At 47.2% G+C, this 19,812-nt stretch overlaps 2 protein-coding genes across 8 annotated transcripts; one reads left to right on the forward strand and one right to left on the reverse strand.

Moving 5' to 3' along the window:
- Positions 1-314: 314 nt before the first annotated feature.
- Positions 315-14,466, reverse strand: CDCA2 (cell division cycle associated 2). 6 transcript variants are annotated; one of them, XM_072149403.1, is made up of 15 exons: positions 14,448-14,466; positions 9,471-9,890; positions 9,105-9,238; positions 7,607-7,751; positions 6,591-6,706; positions 6,235-6,313; positions 5,475-5,659; positions 5,142-5,199; positions 4,692-4,918; positions 4,386-4,467; positions 3,960-4,085; positions 3,740-3,810; positions 3,448-3,549; positions 2,149-2,317; positions 315-2,040 (listed from the first exon to the last, which is right to left on the reverse strand). In XM_072149403.1, exons 2-15 carry the CDS (start codon positions 9,877-9,879, stop codon positions 887-889), a joined length of 3,057 nt encoding a protein of 1,018 aa, XP_072005504.1. In that variant the 5' UTR covers positions 9,880-9,890; positions 14,448-14,466; the 3' UTR covers positions 315-886. The 6 variants fall into 6 exon arrangements, with proteins under 6 accessions (XP_072005504.1, XP_072005505.1, XP_072005501.1 ...); XM_072149404.1 differs by lacking the exon at positions 14,448-14,466 and adding an exon at positions 14,222-14,385; XM_072149400.1 differs by lacking the exon at positions 14,448-14,466 and adding an exon at positions 13,910-14,177.
- Positions 14,286-19,436, forward strand: KCTD9 (potassium channel tetramerization domain containing 9). Of its 2 annotated transcripts, none has more exons than XM_072149406.1 (12): positions 14,286-14,396; positions 14,867-14,991; positions 15,495-15,538; positions 15,776-15,872; positions 15,948-16,006; positions 16,103-16,231; positions 16,305-16,372; positions 16,521-16,616; positions 17,302-17,451; positions 17,552-17,657; positions 18,528-18,661; positions 18,737-19,436. In XM_072149406.1, exons 1-12 carry the CDS (start codon positions 14,301-14,303, stop codon positions 18,851-18,853), a joined length of 1,221 nt encoding a protein of 406 aa, XP_072005507.1. In that variant the 5' UTR covers positions 14,286-14,300; the 3' UTR covers positions 18,854-19,436. The 2 variants fall into 2 exon arrangements, with proteins under 2 accessions (XP_072005507.1, XP_072005506.1); XM_072149405.1 differs by lacking the exon at positions 14,286-14,396 and adding an exon at positions 14,475-14,627.
- The last annotated feature ends 376 nt before the right edge of the window (positions 19,437-19,812 follow it).

The raw sequence follows: 19,812 nt of genomic DNA on the forward strand, positions 1-19,812 counted from the left end.
ACTCAGTTGGCGAGTTACGTTACACGTTATCCTTGCGTCAAGATGATAATATAAAGGAAGCAAATTATGGGAATTTTTGTGTCTTGTCCCCCCCCCCCCCATTGCTTCCTAGTTATTTGGTGGTTGGATGTGAATCTCTGTCCAGTGTTGGATATATGAGGGATACGTAGAGTCACAAAGAAACTTGCACTTTTGTTTTTTTTTGGATCCACCATGTCTGTAATGAGACAGAGGAGGCGGAGCAGTGCAGAAGGAGATGAACCGCGCCTGTGTGACATTGAAAATTTCCACAAACAACTTGGCTATTGCAGATGTTTCTTCAACTAGGTTTTATTTTTCTAAAAAGTAATTCTCATTTTGGTGGATGAGATACAGAACAATAAAAATAAGACTTGTGGCACTGGTGGAAAAACAAGTGACCAATGCCTCAAGGATGACAAGGGCTCACTCAAAATTTACATTAGAAACAGTGACACCCTTGACTGTGGCTCTGTCCGGTTCTGCAGCTCAGGTCCATTTACCTGTCCTGCGATTGCAGATACAACCTATAGACAGGAGAGGCGGTAATAACGGGTATAACCACCCTCTAATCCTGGTAGACCCCTGTAATAAAACGTGCTGAGGTAAAGATGGACGTTACAGCAATACACGGCAAATTTTTAAGAGAGGAAAGACAGACATACAGACGACATATATAAAAAGAGATGGGCCTGAAGCTCCCAACCAAGAAAAATGCACGATAGACAAGCAGTGTAAGTGTAGCACTCCTGACCGGCCAGCCACAAGCTGAGGCCACCACATCACAGATGGGATCTAATGTGGCTCCTTCAGATACAGATGTTCCAGCTCCATAACAAGTGTAAGGTCCATGAGAAACCAGAACTTCCTATACATCTGATACAAGGCTGGACTGGACGGCCTCCTTTCCCACAGACATGCTGTTAGGCTCCTTATGAAAACAGCCGGACATCCGCCTCTTGTTCCCAATAGTAGCTGCACTTTCCTGAATGGTGGTGGTACATAGGGTTCTTCTCCTGGTCCTCCTGGCTGTGGTGGACACGTCGTAGCTGCTCAGTTCTGGGTTCTCCTCAAGCCTCACGACAGACGTTAAAGATTTCCTCCTGTCAGTCGTTTCAACGTTTTTGTTCTCCTCGACCCAAGACAAGCCGATGACCCCGGAGTCTCTGCGATGCCTCATGCTGCGTCTCACTTTCTTTTCCTGTGGTGGGAACTGAAGGACTTCATCGATGGGAAGGCAAAAGTCAATGGTGGTGGGGTCAATCAGATGAGGCAACATTGCAGAAGCAACTTCAGCTGGAATATTTGGCTCAGGGTTTGTGGGGGCCACTAGATGGTTTCTTGAGGACCTTCTAGATTTCTTGTGTTCAGTGGTGACTGAGGAGCTGGTGGTTGTGGTTCCTTCCGGAAGCTGATTAGAAATGGAGGACAGTGCAATGGGTTCTTGCACTGGATCTTCACTACCTGTCACTGGTTTGTGAGAAATATGGTCAGCGTCTTCATCCAGCTTTGCATTTTCTGAAGGAATGGATGGATGTGACGCCATCTTATGTGTAGAAGAACGTCTCCTAGTTTTCTTGGTCTTGTTTATTTCCTCTTCCAGATTATTTGGACCTTGTTTGTGAGAAACATTGTCCACGTCTTCATCCAGCTTTGCATTTTCTGAAGAAATGGATGGATGTGACGACATCTTACGTGTAGAAGAACGGCTCTTAGTTTTCTTAGTCTTGTTTGTCTCCTCTTCCAGACTACTTGGAACTGGTTTGCTAAACTCATCTGTTCCCTCTATACTGGTAGTAGGTGGAGGGCCTTCACTGCTGCTTTGGTCGACCTGTGGGGCCAGACTGATGACAACAGTCTTCTCTGGTGATCCATTATGTGAGACCTTCACGTCCTCCAGTCTATCAGAGACAGGAGATCTTTCTGGGTCCTCTTCCTCAATATTCGTCAGAGGATCCTCAAATGTGAGATGGATTCTTTGCTCATGGACGCTCTTTACCAAATCTTCGAGGTAAGCTTTACCTATTAGGAAACCACAAAAAAAAAAAAAAAAGAAAAAGTAAAAAAAAATCCCTGCTTGTTTGTTGGTCAAGTTTGTGTTGTACACCACTAATACACAGAGTATAATACCATAAGAGAAGCCATGTGAGGCGGAGGCAGGAGGTGTGGGGACGCTCTCCGGTAACTCCGGGATCGGGCTCAGCAGAGGCCTCTTGGATACAACTTCTCTCTCGCTGTACACCACTTTCTTCTTGGATTTTCCTCCTTTTCTCTTGCCTTTTTCGCGGACTGCCTTCACCTGTGTGGAAACATGACAGACATGTACATCTCCCGTGTGTAGAAGCTTCATAGAGATGTGTATGTTGTCCCCACACATCAATGGGGACCGATCCAGGAAAACATACATTGATATCTACTGTAGGGGTCGGTCATCTGTAATGGCTATGATTTGTAAAGCGCTACGGAATTTGATGGCGCTATATAAATAAAGATTATTATTATTATAATGGCTGAGGTGGTGGCTGCAGATTTGAGAGAAATAACCCGCGATTCCATAATCATACAAACAGCTTCATCCAGATTCTGCTGAGGGTTCCTGTACCATTGAGAGAGGGGATATCTGCAGCAGAATACTGCCCGTGTGGCACATGACATGTGTGTAACCCTTGTGCCATCACACCCCTCCACAAATACAATCTGCCCTCTGCTGGGGGAATGTCATGACATAGGTAGGTAGTTACAAGAGCAGCTGTATGTAGAGTAATGTTGAGATGTAGAGACGTATGTAGCGTTCTGTATAGATGTATGCGTCACATTGTACATGTCATACAGCTGCAGCCTGCGTGCTTGTGTCTCAGTCTCCTCCATGAATTCTCCTGATGGGTCGTCCTCTTAGAGCAGTTTCTTTAAGGTGAATGAAAGGAGTCTGCTCTTCCCCTAAAGCTCAAGGCTCACCCTGAATAACCCCGTTCCCAAATTGTAATCACACCCCCTTTTTACCCGAAAAATACTAGATCAAAGTGGAGTGGAAGTGGGTGGCTGCCTGAAAACATCTCCATATACAATCACATAGTGACATTCAGAATCCACAAGAGCCGGCTCTTTATGGGGACTAAGAAGAGCCGGACTGACAATCACTAATGCACAAGTCGTCTTCTCCTCCTCACCATCCCCCTCCCTCCCCTGCCTGTTCAATGCACATAACAGGAAGAATGGAGGGAAGGAGACAGAGACTGCAGCTGCCCCCTTCCCTAAGACTCACCACTTGGTAGGAAGCCAGGTAATGTGTAATAAAGTTTTATACAGTAGTGGCAGTATTGAGAATGCTGACAAAGGCATTTTTAAAATCAGCATATCATAGGCTATTAGAACCTGTAAAATAAGCTACTTATAACATTGCTGCTGACAGGCTCCCTGTAGTGCACCCACCAGTAATCTCTTTCCGATCACCGGCTTCCTGGTTTTCTTCACAGCGGCTTTGACCTTTGCCTTTGGGCCGTCACCTTCAGGGGTCTCCTCGGTGTTGGTCAGCTGTCAGGGAGAGAGTATCAGAGCATTGCATCAAGCTCTAATCTGATGGTATAAAGCTTATGGCGGGTGATAGTTTAAGTAAAGGGTCGATAGAAACAGTCACAGGGTTGTTGGCCAAGGACCTACAGCTCGCATGTAGTGCAATACTACGGGGCCAGTGTTACGAGTATTGATAATACTGGACACTTACCTTCCGCTTGTTGGAGGAGCGAGTCTTTCTAGCTGCAGCCGGTGAGACTTCTGGTGCAGTGATAAAAGATTCTATGGGGAATGAAAATGGATGTCTGTCAGGGAATAACACAAGAGAGGAACAGGGGTCCCACCGGGAGGGCTCCAGCCCCGGGACCCCCCAAGCTCCCGTCAGGACTCCAGCTCTAGTGGTCACGTAGCGATCCGACAGCATTTCCTACCATTCACTATATCCGTGACTGCTCCAGTCTCCTCACTAGAAGACGCCACCAGCTCATGGTTCGCAGAGCTCCATGTGTGGTCGGCACCATCTTCCTCCTCCTTAGGACCCGACTCCTCTTTGTGCCCTAAGAAGAAATTACAAGGGATTAAAAAAAATAAATAAATACCTGGCGTATAGCTACATTATGCGTAGGGGGGAAATTTACAACTGGGCGTTACCAGTTGAGGGCGTGACCTCACAGTCTCGCACAATCCAATCAGTCCTGGCAGATTATAAAAGGGACAGAGACTTCATTGCATCAATACATAAATAATACTTGTTAAAAACAAAACAATTATTATTGAAATCCAAACTTTTATTTATTTCATTTACAAATATATCCATCAGAAGATGAGAAACTTTTTAACGTAGGAGCCGAACCTACCTGACAAAGAGAAGGGGACAGGAAAGTCACTGTCCGAGGATTCGGCATCAAAGCAAAGTGATTGCGGCTGGAAAGTCTCCTCCTGGGGAAAAAAAAAATAAGAAATCAATGTATGGAAAGGGTTAAAACATTCCTGAAAATTTTCAAAATCAGGTGAGGAGTCACATTGACACCTCCTGGAAGAGCAGGAAGAAGCAGGGAGCACCTATGGGCTGACGCTGCCCAGTCTGTGCAGGCACACAGTGCATTTGCTCTCTTCCAGGAGGAGTAACAGAGGAGCGCAGTGCGTGATGCAGCTGTACCCACCTCCTCTCTGTCACTGAAGTCGGGCTGCGGTATGGGATCACACGGGCTCTGGTCTAGCGTTGGCTCAGCAGATGGAGAGTCGTCTGGTTGTCCGCGATTATACGGGGTGCTGCCACGACGTAGCGGGGTGTTTGCTGGTAGCGTTTTATCGAACAGCTCTGGACTCAGCTCCCTGCCGAAGGTCACCTTCTTCTTCTTGGTGGAATCTTCTGGTTTATTGTTACAATCTGGAGGGAAAAAGTAATGGGCTGCATTCATAACCGCACAACCTCCGGAGCTGACAGCAGTCATGGTGGAAGAGCAATGTCAGAGGGGTTGGCGCACACTCCTCCTGGTGTAGCAGAACGCACTCACCTCTGCTACATCAGGAAGCAACAGAGAAGTCTGATCTGTCAGGAACTATTAAAGAAGTTCTCCAAATACCCCTCAACAAAAGGTCAAGACCCTCACCATTGTCTGCAGATTCCTCCAATGAAAATAAGACCCTCCTCTCCTCTACGAATCCGACCTGCGGTGGACAAATATTCATATTACTGAAGGAGTAGTGGAGGCTTAGACTCCAGAGAGAAGTTACACATCTATCCTAAAAAACAGAGTGGACTAGAAGGAGGGCAGTATAGATCATTGTATCAGAGGGAGCAGAGACCCCTACACAGACAGGAGGGGAAGGGGAATGTGACTTTCTATGGCAAAGTGAGTGACCATGAACCGGCACCATATCAGGGGGCGCAGAGGCATAAAGGGGTCAACTAGTATCCAGTCTGCATTAATCTACTCCCTTACCCGGAAGTAGGAGAAGTCTCTTCTGGGGGTCTTCTTCAGGACTGGTTTAAGGGCAGTAACAGCGGAGGCTTCAGATGTCTGTGATTCCGGTTCTGGAGGACTCAGGAGACCGGCGAACATCACCTTCCTTTTCCGACATCTAGAAGTCGTCGATATGGGCTGAGCCTTGTCGCTCTGCGCCTCCTCTGCGAAATCAACGTGAAGAGTTATGAATGGTGGGATAGGTGGGACCCGGTTAGTTCACATGTATAGTGTTACATAGAGTATAGTGGTTACTACAAGAAGCGCCACATCTGCTGCATCCATTTGCAGTCAGGTTTGTAACTGCATCCGTTTTTGTGTGTGTATCCAAAACACATAACGGATGGAAGGCAAAAAAGCTGATTCCCCAGCACCATCTGAGCGGACATCTAATTTATGTGCAGATCTATTGGGGTGGGGGGATGTATGGAAGCTGGTGTGTTGAGTGCAAGTCTCTGCATCCCCCCCAATGGCGCACGATGCATTGGGTATACTAGGGCCCCTTACACACTAGAGTGTCCTTCCTGTGCTGGAATGTCCGGCCCGAACGTAGACAACCAGGACTGATTCGACATGTGGGGTTCAGCTCCGGTTATCAGTCATAATCATGGATAACACACAGATGGAGACAACTCTCATCTGTCCCAGCCCTTAGGCTCCCTCTGTTCCAGCCATAGGAGTAACCACTGAGCCAGGAGGCTGCACTGCAACAACCAATGGCCGGAGAGCCCCCTCTCACCTGCCGCACTGGGGACGTCGCTCGACAGTTTTGACGCCAACGAGGAGACGGGATCCAAGGTTTTCTCTGGCACAGATTTCTGGAGATACAGAAGACAGCAAAGTGGTTAGATTCAGTCTGTGATAACGATGGAGCCGGATGCCACTGTCCAGAAGACATGACTCCCATCAGTGGGCTTGGCTTATCCTGTATCTGCAGGAGGGGTCCCACCACAAGAAGAGGGGACTCATCCTGAATATAGTGACAGTCGTGAAGGTGTATTGTCAACTCTGCTAGAGCTGCCCGTCTGCCACTTCATAGGGCAGACAACCCCTGGGGATGCTCCCATATAGTAGGGTCACTTATGGGGTACATACCTGCTCCCCCTTTGCTGCTGGTGCCGGACAGGTTACTGAGGGTTCATCAGACGGATCTGTTGTGTGACATAATTTCTTCCTTTTCCCTGGGGGCTCAGATACCACCTCTCTGCTACCTACAATCAGAGGATAAACAGACGCGTCATGAAGAAGGCAACATCCTAAACCAGGTCTGACCTATAACAACTGGATCAGACAGACCAGAAATTAATTACAGCGGACCGGTCACCCGAATTTTGTCCACCAAACCAACCATGACTGGTAAAGGGTTACAAATCCTCCCCATTAGCCATATTGACTATACTCCTCAGCCAGTAAACCACGCCCCCTTATTGTGACTGACAGCTGGGAGTCTCTTCATATCACTGCCCTGCCTCCTTGTACTGAGGGACTGTCTGCCAATATTCAACTACAGACATATAGAGCTCTATTTCTGGAGATATTGTGTCCATTTTTTTACACCATACCTTGTGTAACATTCATGTCATGATGTTAATGAAGGTCCTACACCCTTTGTATTTGTAAAATGTACCCCATGTATGTATCTGATCACATGAAATCACAGCAGCCTCCATGGACTTCTATTCCTCCCCATACTACATGGAGGCTGCTGTGACTTCATGTGATCAGATACATTCATGGGGTACATTTTACAAATATAAAAGGTACAGGAGCATTAATGCCACCACCCTGGTCACATGACATGAACTGCTGAATAGTAAGGAGGAATAAGGTAGATGGGAGGGGCTGGCTGAGCAGGAAACGTCAGGTAATATAAAATAAAGTTGATACATGGGGATGTGAGGTAAACAATTTTTAGCTAAAAGAAGTATGTCAGATAGTGTCTAGGGCTCTGAGGGAACCTGTCACTAGCTGTATATGTGACATTGTGGTGATAGGTTCCCTTGTGGTGGCAGCCACAATAAATGAGAATGAGACCCAGTAACCAGTCTCCATAGTAATGCACAGGAGCAGCACATCTGTACAAGCTGACGGATCATATACCATGGCCTCACCTTTCTCAGGATCCAGCTCCTCAGCTTCTGAAAATCCTGGAAAAGACAGTTTTCCCTCCGTCTCCTCAACAGCCTGGAAGGCATTCCGGAAAGCAGAGATTTTCTCCCTCAAAACAGAGTTTCGAGGAGAAGTGAAGGGGTTATCCTGAGAAGACAGAGGAAGAAAACCATCTGTATACCTGCACCTCACTGGAGCATTCACTCTGCCCTGTATACACCATTACCTGGGAATGAGCCAAACACAGCGCACCCTTACCATGTATTATACTCCACAGCTGCACTCACTATTCTGCTGCTGGTGCAGTCACTGTGTACATACATGACATTACTTATCCTGTACTGATCCTGAGTTACATCCTGTATTATACTCCAGAGCTGCACTCACTATTCTGCTGCTGGTGCAGTCACTGTGTACATACATGACATTACTTATCCTGTACTGATCCTGAGTTACATCCTGTATTATACCCCAGAGCTGCACTCACTATTCTGCTGCTGGTGCAGTCACTGTGTACATACATGACATTACTTATCCTGTACTGATCCTGAGTTACATCCTGTATTATACCCCAGAGCTGCACTCACTATTCTGCTGCTGGTGCAGTCACTGTGTACATACATGACATTACTTATCCTGTACTGATCCTGAGTTACATACTGTATTATACCCCAGAGCTGCACTCACTATTCTGCTGCTGGTGCAGTCACTGTGTACATACATGACATTACTTATCCTGTACTGATCCTGAGTTACATCCTGTATTATACACCAGAGCTGCACTCACTATTCTGCTGCTGGTGCAGTCACTGTGTACATACATGACATTACTTATCCTGTACTGATCCTGAGTTACATCCTGTATTATACTCCAGAGCTGCACTCACTATTCTGCTGCTGGTGCAGTCACTGTGTACATTCATGATATTACTTATCCTGTACTGATCCTGAGTTACATCCTGTATTATACACCAGAGCTGCACTCACTATTCTGCTGCTGGTGCAGTCACTGTGTACATACATGACATTACTTATCCTGTACTGATCCTGAGTTACATCCTGTATTATACACCAGAGCTGCACTCACTATTCTGCTGCTGGTGCAGTCACTGTGTACATACATGACATTACTTATCCTGTACTGATCCTGAGCTACATCCTGTATTATACTGTAGAGCTGCACTCACTATTTTGCTGCTGGTGCAGCCACTGTGTACATACATGATATTACTTATCCTGTACTGATCCTGAGTTACATCCTGTATTATACTCCAGAGCTGCACTCACTATTCTGCTGGTGCAGCCACTGTGTACATACATGATATTACTTATCCTGTACTGATCCTGAGTTACATCCTGTATTATACTCCAGAGCTGCACTCACTATTCTGCTGGTGGGGTCACAGTGTACATGCTCATGAGACGCAGTAGACCATGTAAGTTGGGATACAATTGACATACATGTAACGTGTGTAACCCAATATGTAATACTGCACCTACCAGGGGCTCCGGTTCTTCTTTCCTATTACTTCTCTGTAGTGCTATCTGACGAATCAGAAAGTTCATTTCAGGGGATCCCCGGACCCCAATTGTTGATCTGCGTCTGTGTTTGTGCAAGGATTTTGGAGATTTTCCTGTAAAAGAAAGGCCAAGATAATTAAAAAAAACTTTAATTTGGAAAGCTGATAAATAACAGGGCAGAAAAGCGCCACACAGCTGTTGGTGGCCATGCTGGGCATTACAACTTAATGAACTGCTATACTATGGAGTTAAGTATGTACATGTACAGAGCTGTATCCGGTTCAGTCACTGGACAGTGTCCCCCACATTGACTACCGGGGATCCCGTAAATGAGTTACCCCTCACCTGAACATTTGGTGGTGAAGCTTTCACTTGAGATCCCCAGATCGCCCACAGTGACAGTAGAGAAGTCTATGGGGGTGGTAGACGGCTGCAGGTCGCCCTCTGTTGACCTCCTCGGAGTGGACACGTTCTCATCCCCTGTCAGGCTGGATCCTGAAGCTCCGGGTCCATCACTGCTGTCCAAAACCTTCACTGGACTCGTTTTGCCCTTGAAAATATCCTCAAACTGAGAGGGGGTGATGTTCTCCTTGGCCTCGTCATTGCTGATGAACCTGGAGTGCGGGTGCCCGGAGGAGGGGGTCTGCTTGTTGTAGGGGATGGCGTCCTCCTCCTCTAATACAACCTCATAGGACTGGAGCTCCGCCTGCGGCACCGGGACAGGGAGCTCCTGCAGAACGTTCCTTCTGGCCATCACCTTCTCACCTGCAACACATCACATCAGTCTCAGCACATAGACCAAAAGTGCCCCCGCCAGGGGCAAGAAGAGGCAGATTATACAATAATAGTGCAACATACAGGGGCCCCAGAGTATAATGGACCGACATCCCATTATACTATACACCGATATTATATATATAAATACTCACTACATGCCCTATACACGCGCACACTATATATTTGTACACCATACACACACACGCGCACACTATATATTTGTACACCATACACTATATATTTGTACACCATACACACACGCGCGCACACTATATATTTGTACACCATACACTATATATTTGTACACCATACACTATATATTTGTACACCATACACTATATATTTGTACACCATACACACACGCGCGCACACTATATATTTGTACACCATACACACACGCGCGCACACTATATATTTGTACACCATACACACACGCGCGCACACTATATATTTGTACACCATACACACACGCGCGCACACTATATATTTGTACACCATACACACACGCGCGCACACTATATATTTGTACACCATACACACACGCGCGCACACTATATATTTGTACACCATACACACACGCGCGCACACTATATATTTGTACACCATACACACACGCGCGCACACTATATATTTGTACACCATACACACACGCGCGCACACTATATATTTGTACACCATACACACACGCGCGCACACTATATATTTGTACACCATACACACACGCGCGCACACTATATATTTGTACACCATACACACACGCGCGCACACTATATATTTGTACACCATACACACACGCGCGCACACTATATATTTGTACACCATACACACACGCGCGCACACTATATATTTGTACACCATACACACACGCGCGCACACTATATATTTGTACACCATACACACACGCGCGCACACTATATATTTGTACACCATACACACACGCGCGCACACTATATATTTGTACACCATACACACACGCGCGCACACTATATATTTGTACACCATACACACACGCGCGCACACTATATATTTGTACACCATACACACACGCGCGCACACTATATATTTGTACACCATACACACACGCGCGCACACTATATATTTGTACACCATACACACACGCGCGCACACTATATATTTGTACACCATACACACACGCGCGCACACTATATATTTGTACACCATACACACACGCGCGCACACTATATATTTGTACACCATACACACACGCGCGCACACTATATATTTGTACACCATACACACACGCGCGCACACTATATATTTGTACACCATACACACACGCGCGCACACTATTTATTTGTACACCATACACACACGCGCGCACACTATTTATTTGTACACCATACACACACGCGCGCACACTATTTATTTGTACACCATACACACACGCGCGCACACTATTTATTTGTACACCATACACACACGCGCGCACACTATTTGTACACCATACACACACGCGCGCACACTATTTGTACACCATACACACACGCGCGCACACTATTTGTACACCATACACACACGCGCACACTATCTATTTGTACACCATACACACACGCGCACACTATCTATTTGTACACTATACACACACGCGCACACTATCTATTTGTACACTATACACACACGCGCACACTATCTATTTGTACACTATACACACACGCGCACACTATCTATTTGTACACTATACACACACGCGCACACTATCTATTTGTACACTATACACACACGCGCACACTATCTATTTGTACACTATACACACACGCGCACACTATCTATTTGTACACTATACACACACGCGCACACTATCTATTTGTACACTATACACACACGCGCACACTATCTATTTGTACACTATACACACACGCGCACACTATCTATTTGTACACTATACACACACGCGCACACTATCTATTTGTACACTATACACACACGCGCACACTATCTATTTGTACACTATACACACACGCGCACACTATCTATTTGTACACTATACACACACGCGCACACTATCTATTTGTACACTATACACACACGCGCACACTATCTATTTGTACACTATACACACACGCGCACACTATCTATTTGTACACTATACACACACGCGCACACTATCTATTTGTACACTATACACACACGCGCACACTATCTATTTGTACACTATACACACACGCGCACACTATCTATTTGTACACTATACACACACGCGCACACTATCTATTTGTACACTATACACACACGCGCACACTATCTATTTGTACACTATACACACACGCGCACACTATCTATTTGTACACTATACACACACGCGCACACTATCTATTTGTACACTATACACACACGCGCACACTATCTATTTGTACACTATACACACACGCGCACACTATCTATTTGTACACTATACACACACGCGCACACTATCTATTTGTACACTATACACACACGCGCACACTATCTATTTGTACACTATACACACACGCGCACACTATCTATTTGTACACTATACACACACGCGCACACTATCTATTTGTACACTATACACACACGCGCACACTATCTATTTGTACACTATACACACACGCGCACACTATCTATTTGTACACTATACACACACGCGCACACTATCTATTTGTACACTATACACACACGCGCACACTATCTATTTGTACACTATACACACACGCGCACACTATCTATTTGTACACTATACACACACGCGCACACTATCTATTTGTACACTATACACACACGCGCACACTATCTATTTGTACACTATACACACACGCGCACACTATCTATTTGTACACTATACACACACGCGCACACTATCTATTTGTACACTATACACACACGCGCACACTATCTATTTGTACACTATACACACACGCGCACACTATCTATTTGTACACTATACACACACGCGCACACTATCTATTTGTACACTATACACACACGCGCACACTATCTATTTGTACACTATACACACACGCGCACACTATCTATTTGTACACTATACACACACGCGCACACTATCTATTTGTACACTATACACACACGCGCACACTATCTATTTATACACTATACACACACGCGCACACTATATATTTATACACTATACACACACGCGCACACTATATATTTATACACTATACACACACGCGCACACTATATATTTATACACTATACACACACGCGCACACTATATATTTATACACTATACACACACGCGCACACTATATATTTATACACTATACACACACGCGCACACTATATATTTATACACTATACACACACGCGCACACTATCTATTTGTACACTATACACACACGCGCACACTATATATTTGTACACTATACACACACGCGCACACTATATATTTGTACACTATACACACACGCGCACACTATATATTTATACACTATACACACACGCGCACACTATATATTTGTACACTATACACACACGCGCACACTATATATTTGTACACTATACACACACACTATATATTTATACACTATACACACTGCTCCGCACACTATATATTTATACACTATACACACTGCTCCGCACACTATATATTTATACACTATACACACACACACTGCTCCGCACACTATATATTTATACACTATACACACACACACTGCTCCACACACTATATATTTATACACTATACACACACACACTGCTCCACACACTATATATTTATACACTATACACACACACTGCTCCACACACTATATATTTATACACTATACACACACATACTAAACATACACTATACACATACACTGCTCCGCACACTATATACACTATACATACACCCCCCCACACTATATACATATACACTATACATACACTGCTCTGTACACTATATACTATATACACTATACATACACCACTCCGTGTACTATATACACATACACTATATATACACTATACATACACCGCTCCACGTACTATTTACACATACACTATATATACACTATACATACACCGCTCCGCACGGCGCTGGGACCTCCGGCTTCTGATTCAAATTCAAATCTAGCGCTCCGCAGCCTGATCCCTCCGCCAGACTAAATAGTTCCTGGCCTCCCCCTGTCTCTCCTCAGTGAGGAGCCCCGGCGCAGCCAGTAATAATAACAGCCGCTGCACTAGACATGTTACCCGCGGTCATGGACGCCACACATGCGGTAACAATGTATTTTATCAGAGGATAAGACTGCGAATGGATACTACGTAAACTAACGGCTGGGTCAGGGGCATTTGCGCAGGCGCAAGAAGACGCATGCGCTTTACTGTCTTACTGCAAAAAAAGTCTCCATCTTTACTTCTGGCCCTTGCGCATACCGCTCCATAGCCTGGCATTGACATAGTGAACGCTGAATGCGGTTTTGCCCAAACCAAACATGGCGAATTATCCGTCACGAAGTCCGAGCCACGAAGACGACAGATGAGGGCAAGCAGGAGGTGGCGCTGCAGGTATCACAATGAAAAGTTACTAGCCACACCCGCTATTGGATGTCTACTAACCCCGCCCAGGGCGCTAGTGATTGGCTCCTGGCTGTGTTCAGGCAGGCGGTGATTGGCTGGCGCTCCCCGCTGTCACGTTGTGCTGCTCCAGTCTTCCGGGTTAGCGGGGGCGGCGGGAGGGAGACCCCGATTATGAAGAGGGTCACCCTGTTCGTGAAGGGGCACGCCCGGCATGGAAAGGTGAGTGCGGGCACTGAGCCTCAGTCTCTTAAAGGGCATGTCCACCTTCCACATAGCCCCCTGTGGGGCAGCACAGACAGGGAGAGAGTGCTGGGGCTGAGCACCTAAACTTTCCTCCTGCCATTCCTGTGGGGCTATGAGAGGTGCACGCTCAGCCGCAGTTCTATGAAGTTGTGTGGGAGGGGCTGTGACTACTCTGCTTCCTCTTATAATGTGGTTGTATTTCTCTGTGTCTCCAGGTGGTGGCGCTGTACGGATCCACAATCTCTGATGTCCTGTCTCTTGCCGGCTCCAAACTAGGGATACGGGCGACGGGCGTCTACAATGACAAGGGGGGCCTGATCGATGACATCGCCCTCATCAGGTAACGGGGGGTGCGGGTCGTGTGCTCCCCTCATCATTGGTAAGGGGGAGGGCGCAGGTCATGTGCTCCCCTCATCAGGGGTAAGGGGGGGGGTGTGGATCATGTGCTCCTCTCATCACGTAATGACATGTCGGCGCGATGCCGGACTTTCTCCTGACCCCTGTAATGACTCCATGTTTCTATTAGTCACCATTCAGTCTTTTCTCTGCTCAGATCAGGGGTTCTGTTACATCCCTCATGTGACTAGAGTACAGGCGCACCCCCAGATCTATAACAGGGTGCTGTCTACCCCTCGTCTAATCACATGGGGCACTTTAAGACCCTTGTGCTGATTGCTGGGCTCCTAACTATCCGGCATAGCACAGAGCTGAGAGATCAGGGGAGGGGGAGTATCCGCTTTCTGTAACCAGGATACTATATACAAGTATTTTTTTGAGACTGTCCCTTTAAGTGTCATTAATCCAAGAACCTCTTTAAAATTGTCTTTTTTTTTTATTTTGTAGGGACGATGACGTCTTGTTTGTGAGTGATGGAGAGTCGTGTGCAGGTGAGTGAGGCCCGTGGGTAGGTGGCCACTGGCACCTGCATGTGAGGCTGGTTACTTTAGCCATAGGAGGAGGGGGGGGGGGTCTTTAGTCATTGGGTGGGGTCTGTAGCCATAGGAGGAGGGGGGGGGTCTTTAGCCATGGGGGGGGGGGTCTTTAGCCATGGGGGGGTGTCTTTAGCCATTTGCCTCTGCCGCCCCGATCCTACAAATATCATGACCCGATCCTTCTCTTTCCAGACGACCAGAATGAGCCGATGATCACGGAGCCGCTGACCGGGGGGCAAACGGACTGGTTAACACTAAATGTTGGGGGGCGATACTTCACCACTACACGGTAAGGGGTCCGCCATGGAGTATATCTCCCTCTTACTGTGGGCAGGGTCTTACTGGGGGCTCTGTCTTCCTGCAGGTCCACCCTTGTGAGTAAGGAGCCGGATAGCATGCTGTCACACATGTTCAGTGACAGAGGTAGGTACACCGGCTCCTATACACACAGCATCATGTCAGAGACGATAGAGCCGTGTGCACACCTATAGTCACAGCTCCATGTGCTCCACCTCATAGATGCCTGGGGGAACAAGCGGGACCACCGAGGAGCCTTCCTCATAGACCGCAGCCCCGAATACTTTGAGCCCATTCTCAATTATCTCCGTCACGGGCAGCTGATTGTCAACGATGGAGTGAATCTACTGGGTGAGCGGCTGGGTGCCCACCTCTGGTCCCCTGAGTGGGGGATGGAAGGAGTAACACCGCTCTTCTATTGCAGGAGTCTTGGAAGAAGCCAAGTTCTTTGGAATAGATTCGGTGATAGAACATCTGGAGTTGGCGATAAAGGTGAGAGTGACCCCAGACACAGCGCCACCTCTCCGTGTAGGATGTGTCTGGTATTGCAGCTCTGCTGTATTCCTGGAAATATGATGAGTATCCGGATTATCCCATAATAATGTAATTGTAATGTTAATAATTTCTTCATTACTGACAGAATTCGCAGCCGGCGGAGGATCATTCTCCCATTTCCAGGAAGGAATTTATCCGCTTTCTTCTCGCTACACCAACCAAATCCGAGCTCCGCTGTCAGGTGAGAGGGAAGGAATCCATGACTGAATATAGAGGGTCTATCCTTAGAATATAGGATCTGTGGGGGAGCGATGCCGGGACACCCGACTGATCAGCTGATATGGCCTCCGCATATTACAACCTGAAGCTTAAAGGGTATGTCCCAAGCTTATGGGTTATGCGTTAGGACCATTATCTATCATGGGAACAGGACCCCTATGCTCTCCAGAGAAAGCAGATCTCATTCTGAGTAACGGGTGGAGTGGTAGGACGAGCGTCTACCCTGCTGTTCCATTCAGTTGTATGGAAATGACAGAAGTAGCTGAGCACAGCGCTCAGATATCTCCATCCACTCCAATGAATGACAGTGAATGAGGCGGCAGGATGCCTACTCTTCTCACCACTCCACATCCCCATTCTCTGGAGAGCAGGGGGTCCCGTTCTTGTGATCAGTGCGTTGGACCCTCCCGGATCAGTTAGTTATCCCCTAACTTGTGCATAGGATATGGATATCTTATAAATTTGGGGCATCCCATCAAAGACTATCTAGTGTGATCGCTGGGGGCCTGACTACCAGGACCCCAACGATCTAAAAACAGCGATCAAAAGTCTCTGATCTTGGTGCACAGAGCACATCAGTGTGAGGACATGTCCCCATTCTAATCATGGTGTATTGTAGGTTTTTATTCTTGTGTATAATCCTGCAGGGTCTGAACTTTAGTGGAGCCGATCTCTCCCGCCTGGACCTGCGATACATTAACTTCAAGATGGCGAATCTGAGCAACTGCAACCTGACTCAAGCCAACCTGTGCGGCTCCTGCCTGGAGCGGGCCGACCTGTCCGGATCTGTGCTGGATGTAAGGCGTGCCGGAGTGGGGGGATGGGTTACTCCCTTCAATCGGACCCCTAGGACCCCTTATCTCATCTTTTGGTTGTGAATTTTGTTTCCTCGCCTAGGGAGCGAATCTCCAGGGTGTGAAGATGCTCTGCTCCAACGCAGAAGGCGCCTCGCTCAAAGGCTGCAACTTCGAAGACCCCTCGGGCCTGAAGGCAAATTTGGAAGGTGAATAACAAACACAATGGGGGAGGTTTATCATCAAAATCTGTTCCCCACAAATGAGAGCTGAGCTGTGATTGGTTTCCATTTATCTCCAGAAATCTCCTCCAATTTCTATATAATTATCAGCCGGACCAGAACCAGTGATGGAGTAGAAGAGCAGCCCCCTAGGCCCCCATTGCTTGCCAGTTTGGGCTTGTGTATGGGCATAGCTGCAGTGTAAAGCATGGGGAAGCCTGTGATAAGAGGTTTCTGAATGGTGTATTCTGGGGAAGAGTAAAGAGACACTTACCTACATCCTGACGATCCTCCTCAGAGCTGTGACTCCCCCCCCCCCCCCCCCCCCCCCCATTCCTCTATGCGGGGTCCCAGTCTGACTAAAATAGGAGAAGTCCTTGTCCAGGGATAAGGCAATGGCTGACCATAGCGATCACGGGGTGCCTCCACTTTCATTCTAGTCAGGACCGGAAGCAGAGGGAACGAGGGGCTGTGCCAGGCGAAGGGGAGCCCTATGGATGGGGGTTGTTAAAGGGTTTGCCTCAAGTTGAAGGCCATAGGATTACAAGGTGAGGGACCCCCTTGATCCGGAGGACATGGATGCTGTTCTCAGTAATGGGAGGTAGGAGGAGAATGGAGAGGTAGGTGCTCGTCCTGCCGCACCACCCATCAGTGAAAACGGGACGCTTATTTGTGGGGGTCCGGTTCTCGTGACTGATCGCTGGGGATAGGAAATCACTGATAAGCGCCCATAAAATCCATCATGGAGAATCCTCTCCATAATCCACGTGCCGTGTATACAGTAATCCCTGACTGAGTGTATTATATTCTATAGATTTGGGATGGTGTGTGTAGTCCTCACCTGTTTCCTCCTCCTAGGAGCCAATCTGAAGGGCGTGGACATGGAGGGCAGTCAGATGACCGGGATCAACCTGCGGGTGGCCACCTTAAAAAACGCCAAATTGAAGAACTGTAACCTACGTGGTGCCACCCTAGCGGGGACAGACCTGGAGGTAAGAGGTCAGGGGTCATGTAATGTGAGCTGAATATTTGGTGACATTTGACTTATTTGCTCCTCCCCCTTCCAGAACTGTGACCTCTCTGGGTGTGACCTCCAGGAAGCCAACCTCCGAGGATCCAATGTAAAAGGTGCAATATTTGAAGAGATGCTGACCCCCCTGCACATGTCACAGAGCGTCAGATAGAGCGGGGGCTGGGGTACTGGATACGCCCGGCGTACCGCGGATATATAATCTCTATACCGTAATCATATACTCACCCATTATCTGTATAACGCTGCACGTGTGGCGGTGCATTACATCTCTAGCCTGTTACACCTCGGCACAATGGGGAAGGCGTATGAGGGGTTAAACCCCGGACTCCATTGTCCAGCGCTGGACTCCATTGTTTCTATTGGCTGTTACGGGGGGTCACATGACTTGGAGGATGTATACAGAGCGCGTGTAATCCTATACTCTATGCATATACAATCCGTATTGTGTAGCACAATAGATGGGGTGTGTAGGAGCCCAGCGGAGACCAAATATTCAGCAGGAGGGGGGGGGGGGTGACGACTAGGACCCGTGTAGCACATGGGAGACGTCCTATCATAGCTGTATCGCCCCGTGTCCTGCGGCCGAGCCGCCACGGGGTCACCCGAGTGCCTTACGTCATCTGTCACAGCCGCTTCTGAAGCGATCGTCTTCTCACTTATGCAAAGTGACAGAATAAAATGCTGAACTGTTACCCCCCGACCCCGATATAATCAATAAATATTTTTTTGATTGATTTCATGGTGTGTTCTGCTTTTTTTCTGGGGAAGGGGGGGGGGGATATGTTCCCATTCCAGTTATTGTTTCATTGATTGTTGAAGGGAAACGGCGACACTCTACCCCAGACGATGCATCTAGTATTGCAATTCAGCCTCATGGACCACCCCTTTAAAAAGGGTTTGGATACAATACCGGGCATGGCCACTGGGGGGAGGGTGGTGTAGTGAGGAAATAAAGCTAATCCAGTCTCGGGTTCCTGGAAATATTACAACATACATACATACATACATACATGTAGCTGTTGGTTTGCCTTACTTCAAGCGTGTGATGGCTACTTTTACTGGTTAAAGGGGTTGTCCAGGTTTAGAAGAACATTCTTTTCTTTCCATTAA

The sequence above is a fragment of the Engystomops pustulosus genome, chromosome 4 (genome assembly GCF_040894005.1).
Source record: "Engystomops pustulosus chromosome 4, aEngPut4.maternal, whole genome shotgun sequence".
Taxonomy (NCBI): Eukaryota; Metazoa; Chordata; class Amphibia; order Anura; family Leptodactylidae; genus Engystomops; species Engystomops pustulosus.

What these genes read in the sequence shown, in the direction of transcription:
- CDCA2 (XM_072149404.1), bottom strand. Translation starts at nt 14,288, where the DNA reads ATGTCAATGCCAGGCTATGGAGCGGTATGCGCAAGGGCCAGAAGTAAA. An exon ending in AAGAAGAACCGGAGCCCCTG is followed by an intron (nt 7,752 to 9,104) that starts GTAGGTGCAGTA and finishes CTGTCTTCTCAG; the next exon opens with GATAACCCCTTCACTTCTCC. An exon ending in TGATCGGAAAGAGATTACTG is followed by an intron (nt 2,318 to 3,447) that starts GTGGGTGCACTA and finishes GTTTCCACACAG; the next exon opens with GTGAAGGCAGTCCGCGAAAA.
- KCTD9 (XM_072149406.1), top strand. Translation starts at nt 14,301, where the DNA reads ATGCGGTTTTGCCCAAACCAAACATGGCGAATTATCCGTCACGAAGTC. An exon ending in CGATACTTCACCACTACACG is followed by an intron (nt 15,873 to 15,947) that starts GTAAGGGGTCCG and finishes GTCTTCCTGCAG; the next exon opens with GTCCACCCTTGTGAGTAAGG. An exon ending in TGTCCGGATCTGTGCTGGAT is followed by an intron (nt 17,452 to 17,551) that starts GTAAGGCGTGCC and finishes TTCCTCGCCTAG; the next exon opens with GGAGCGAATCTCCAGGGTGT.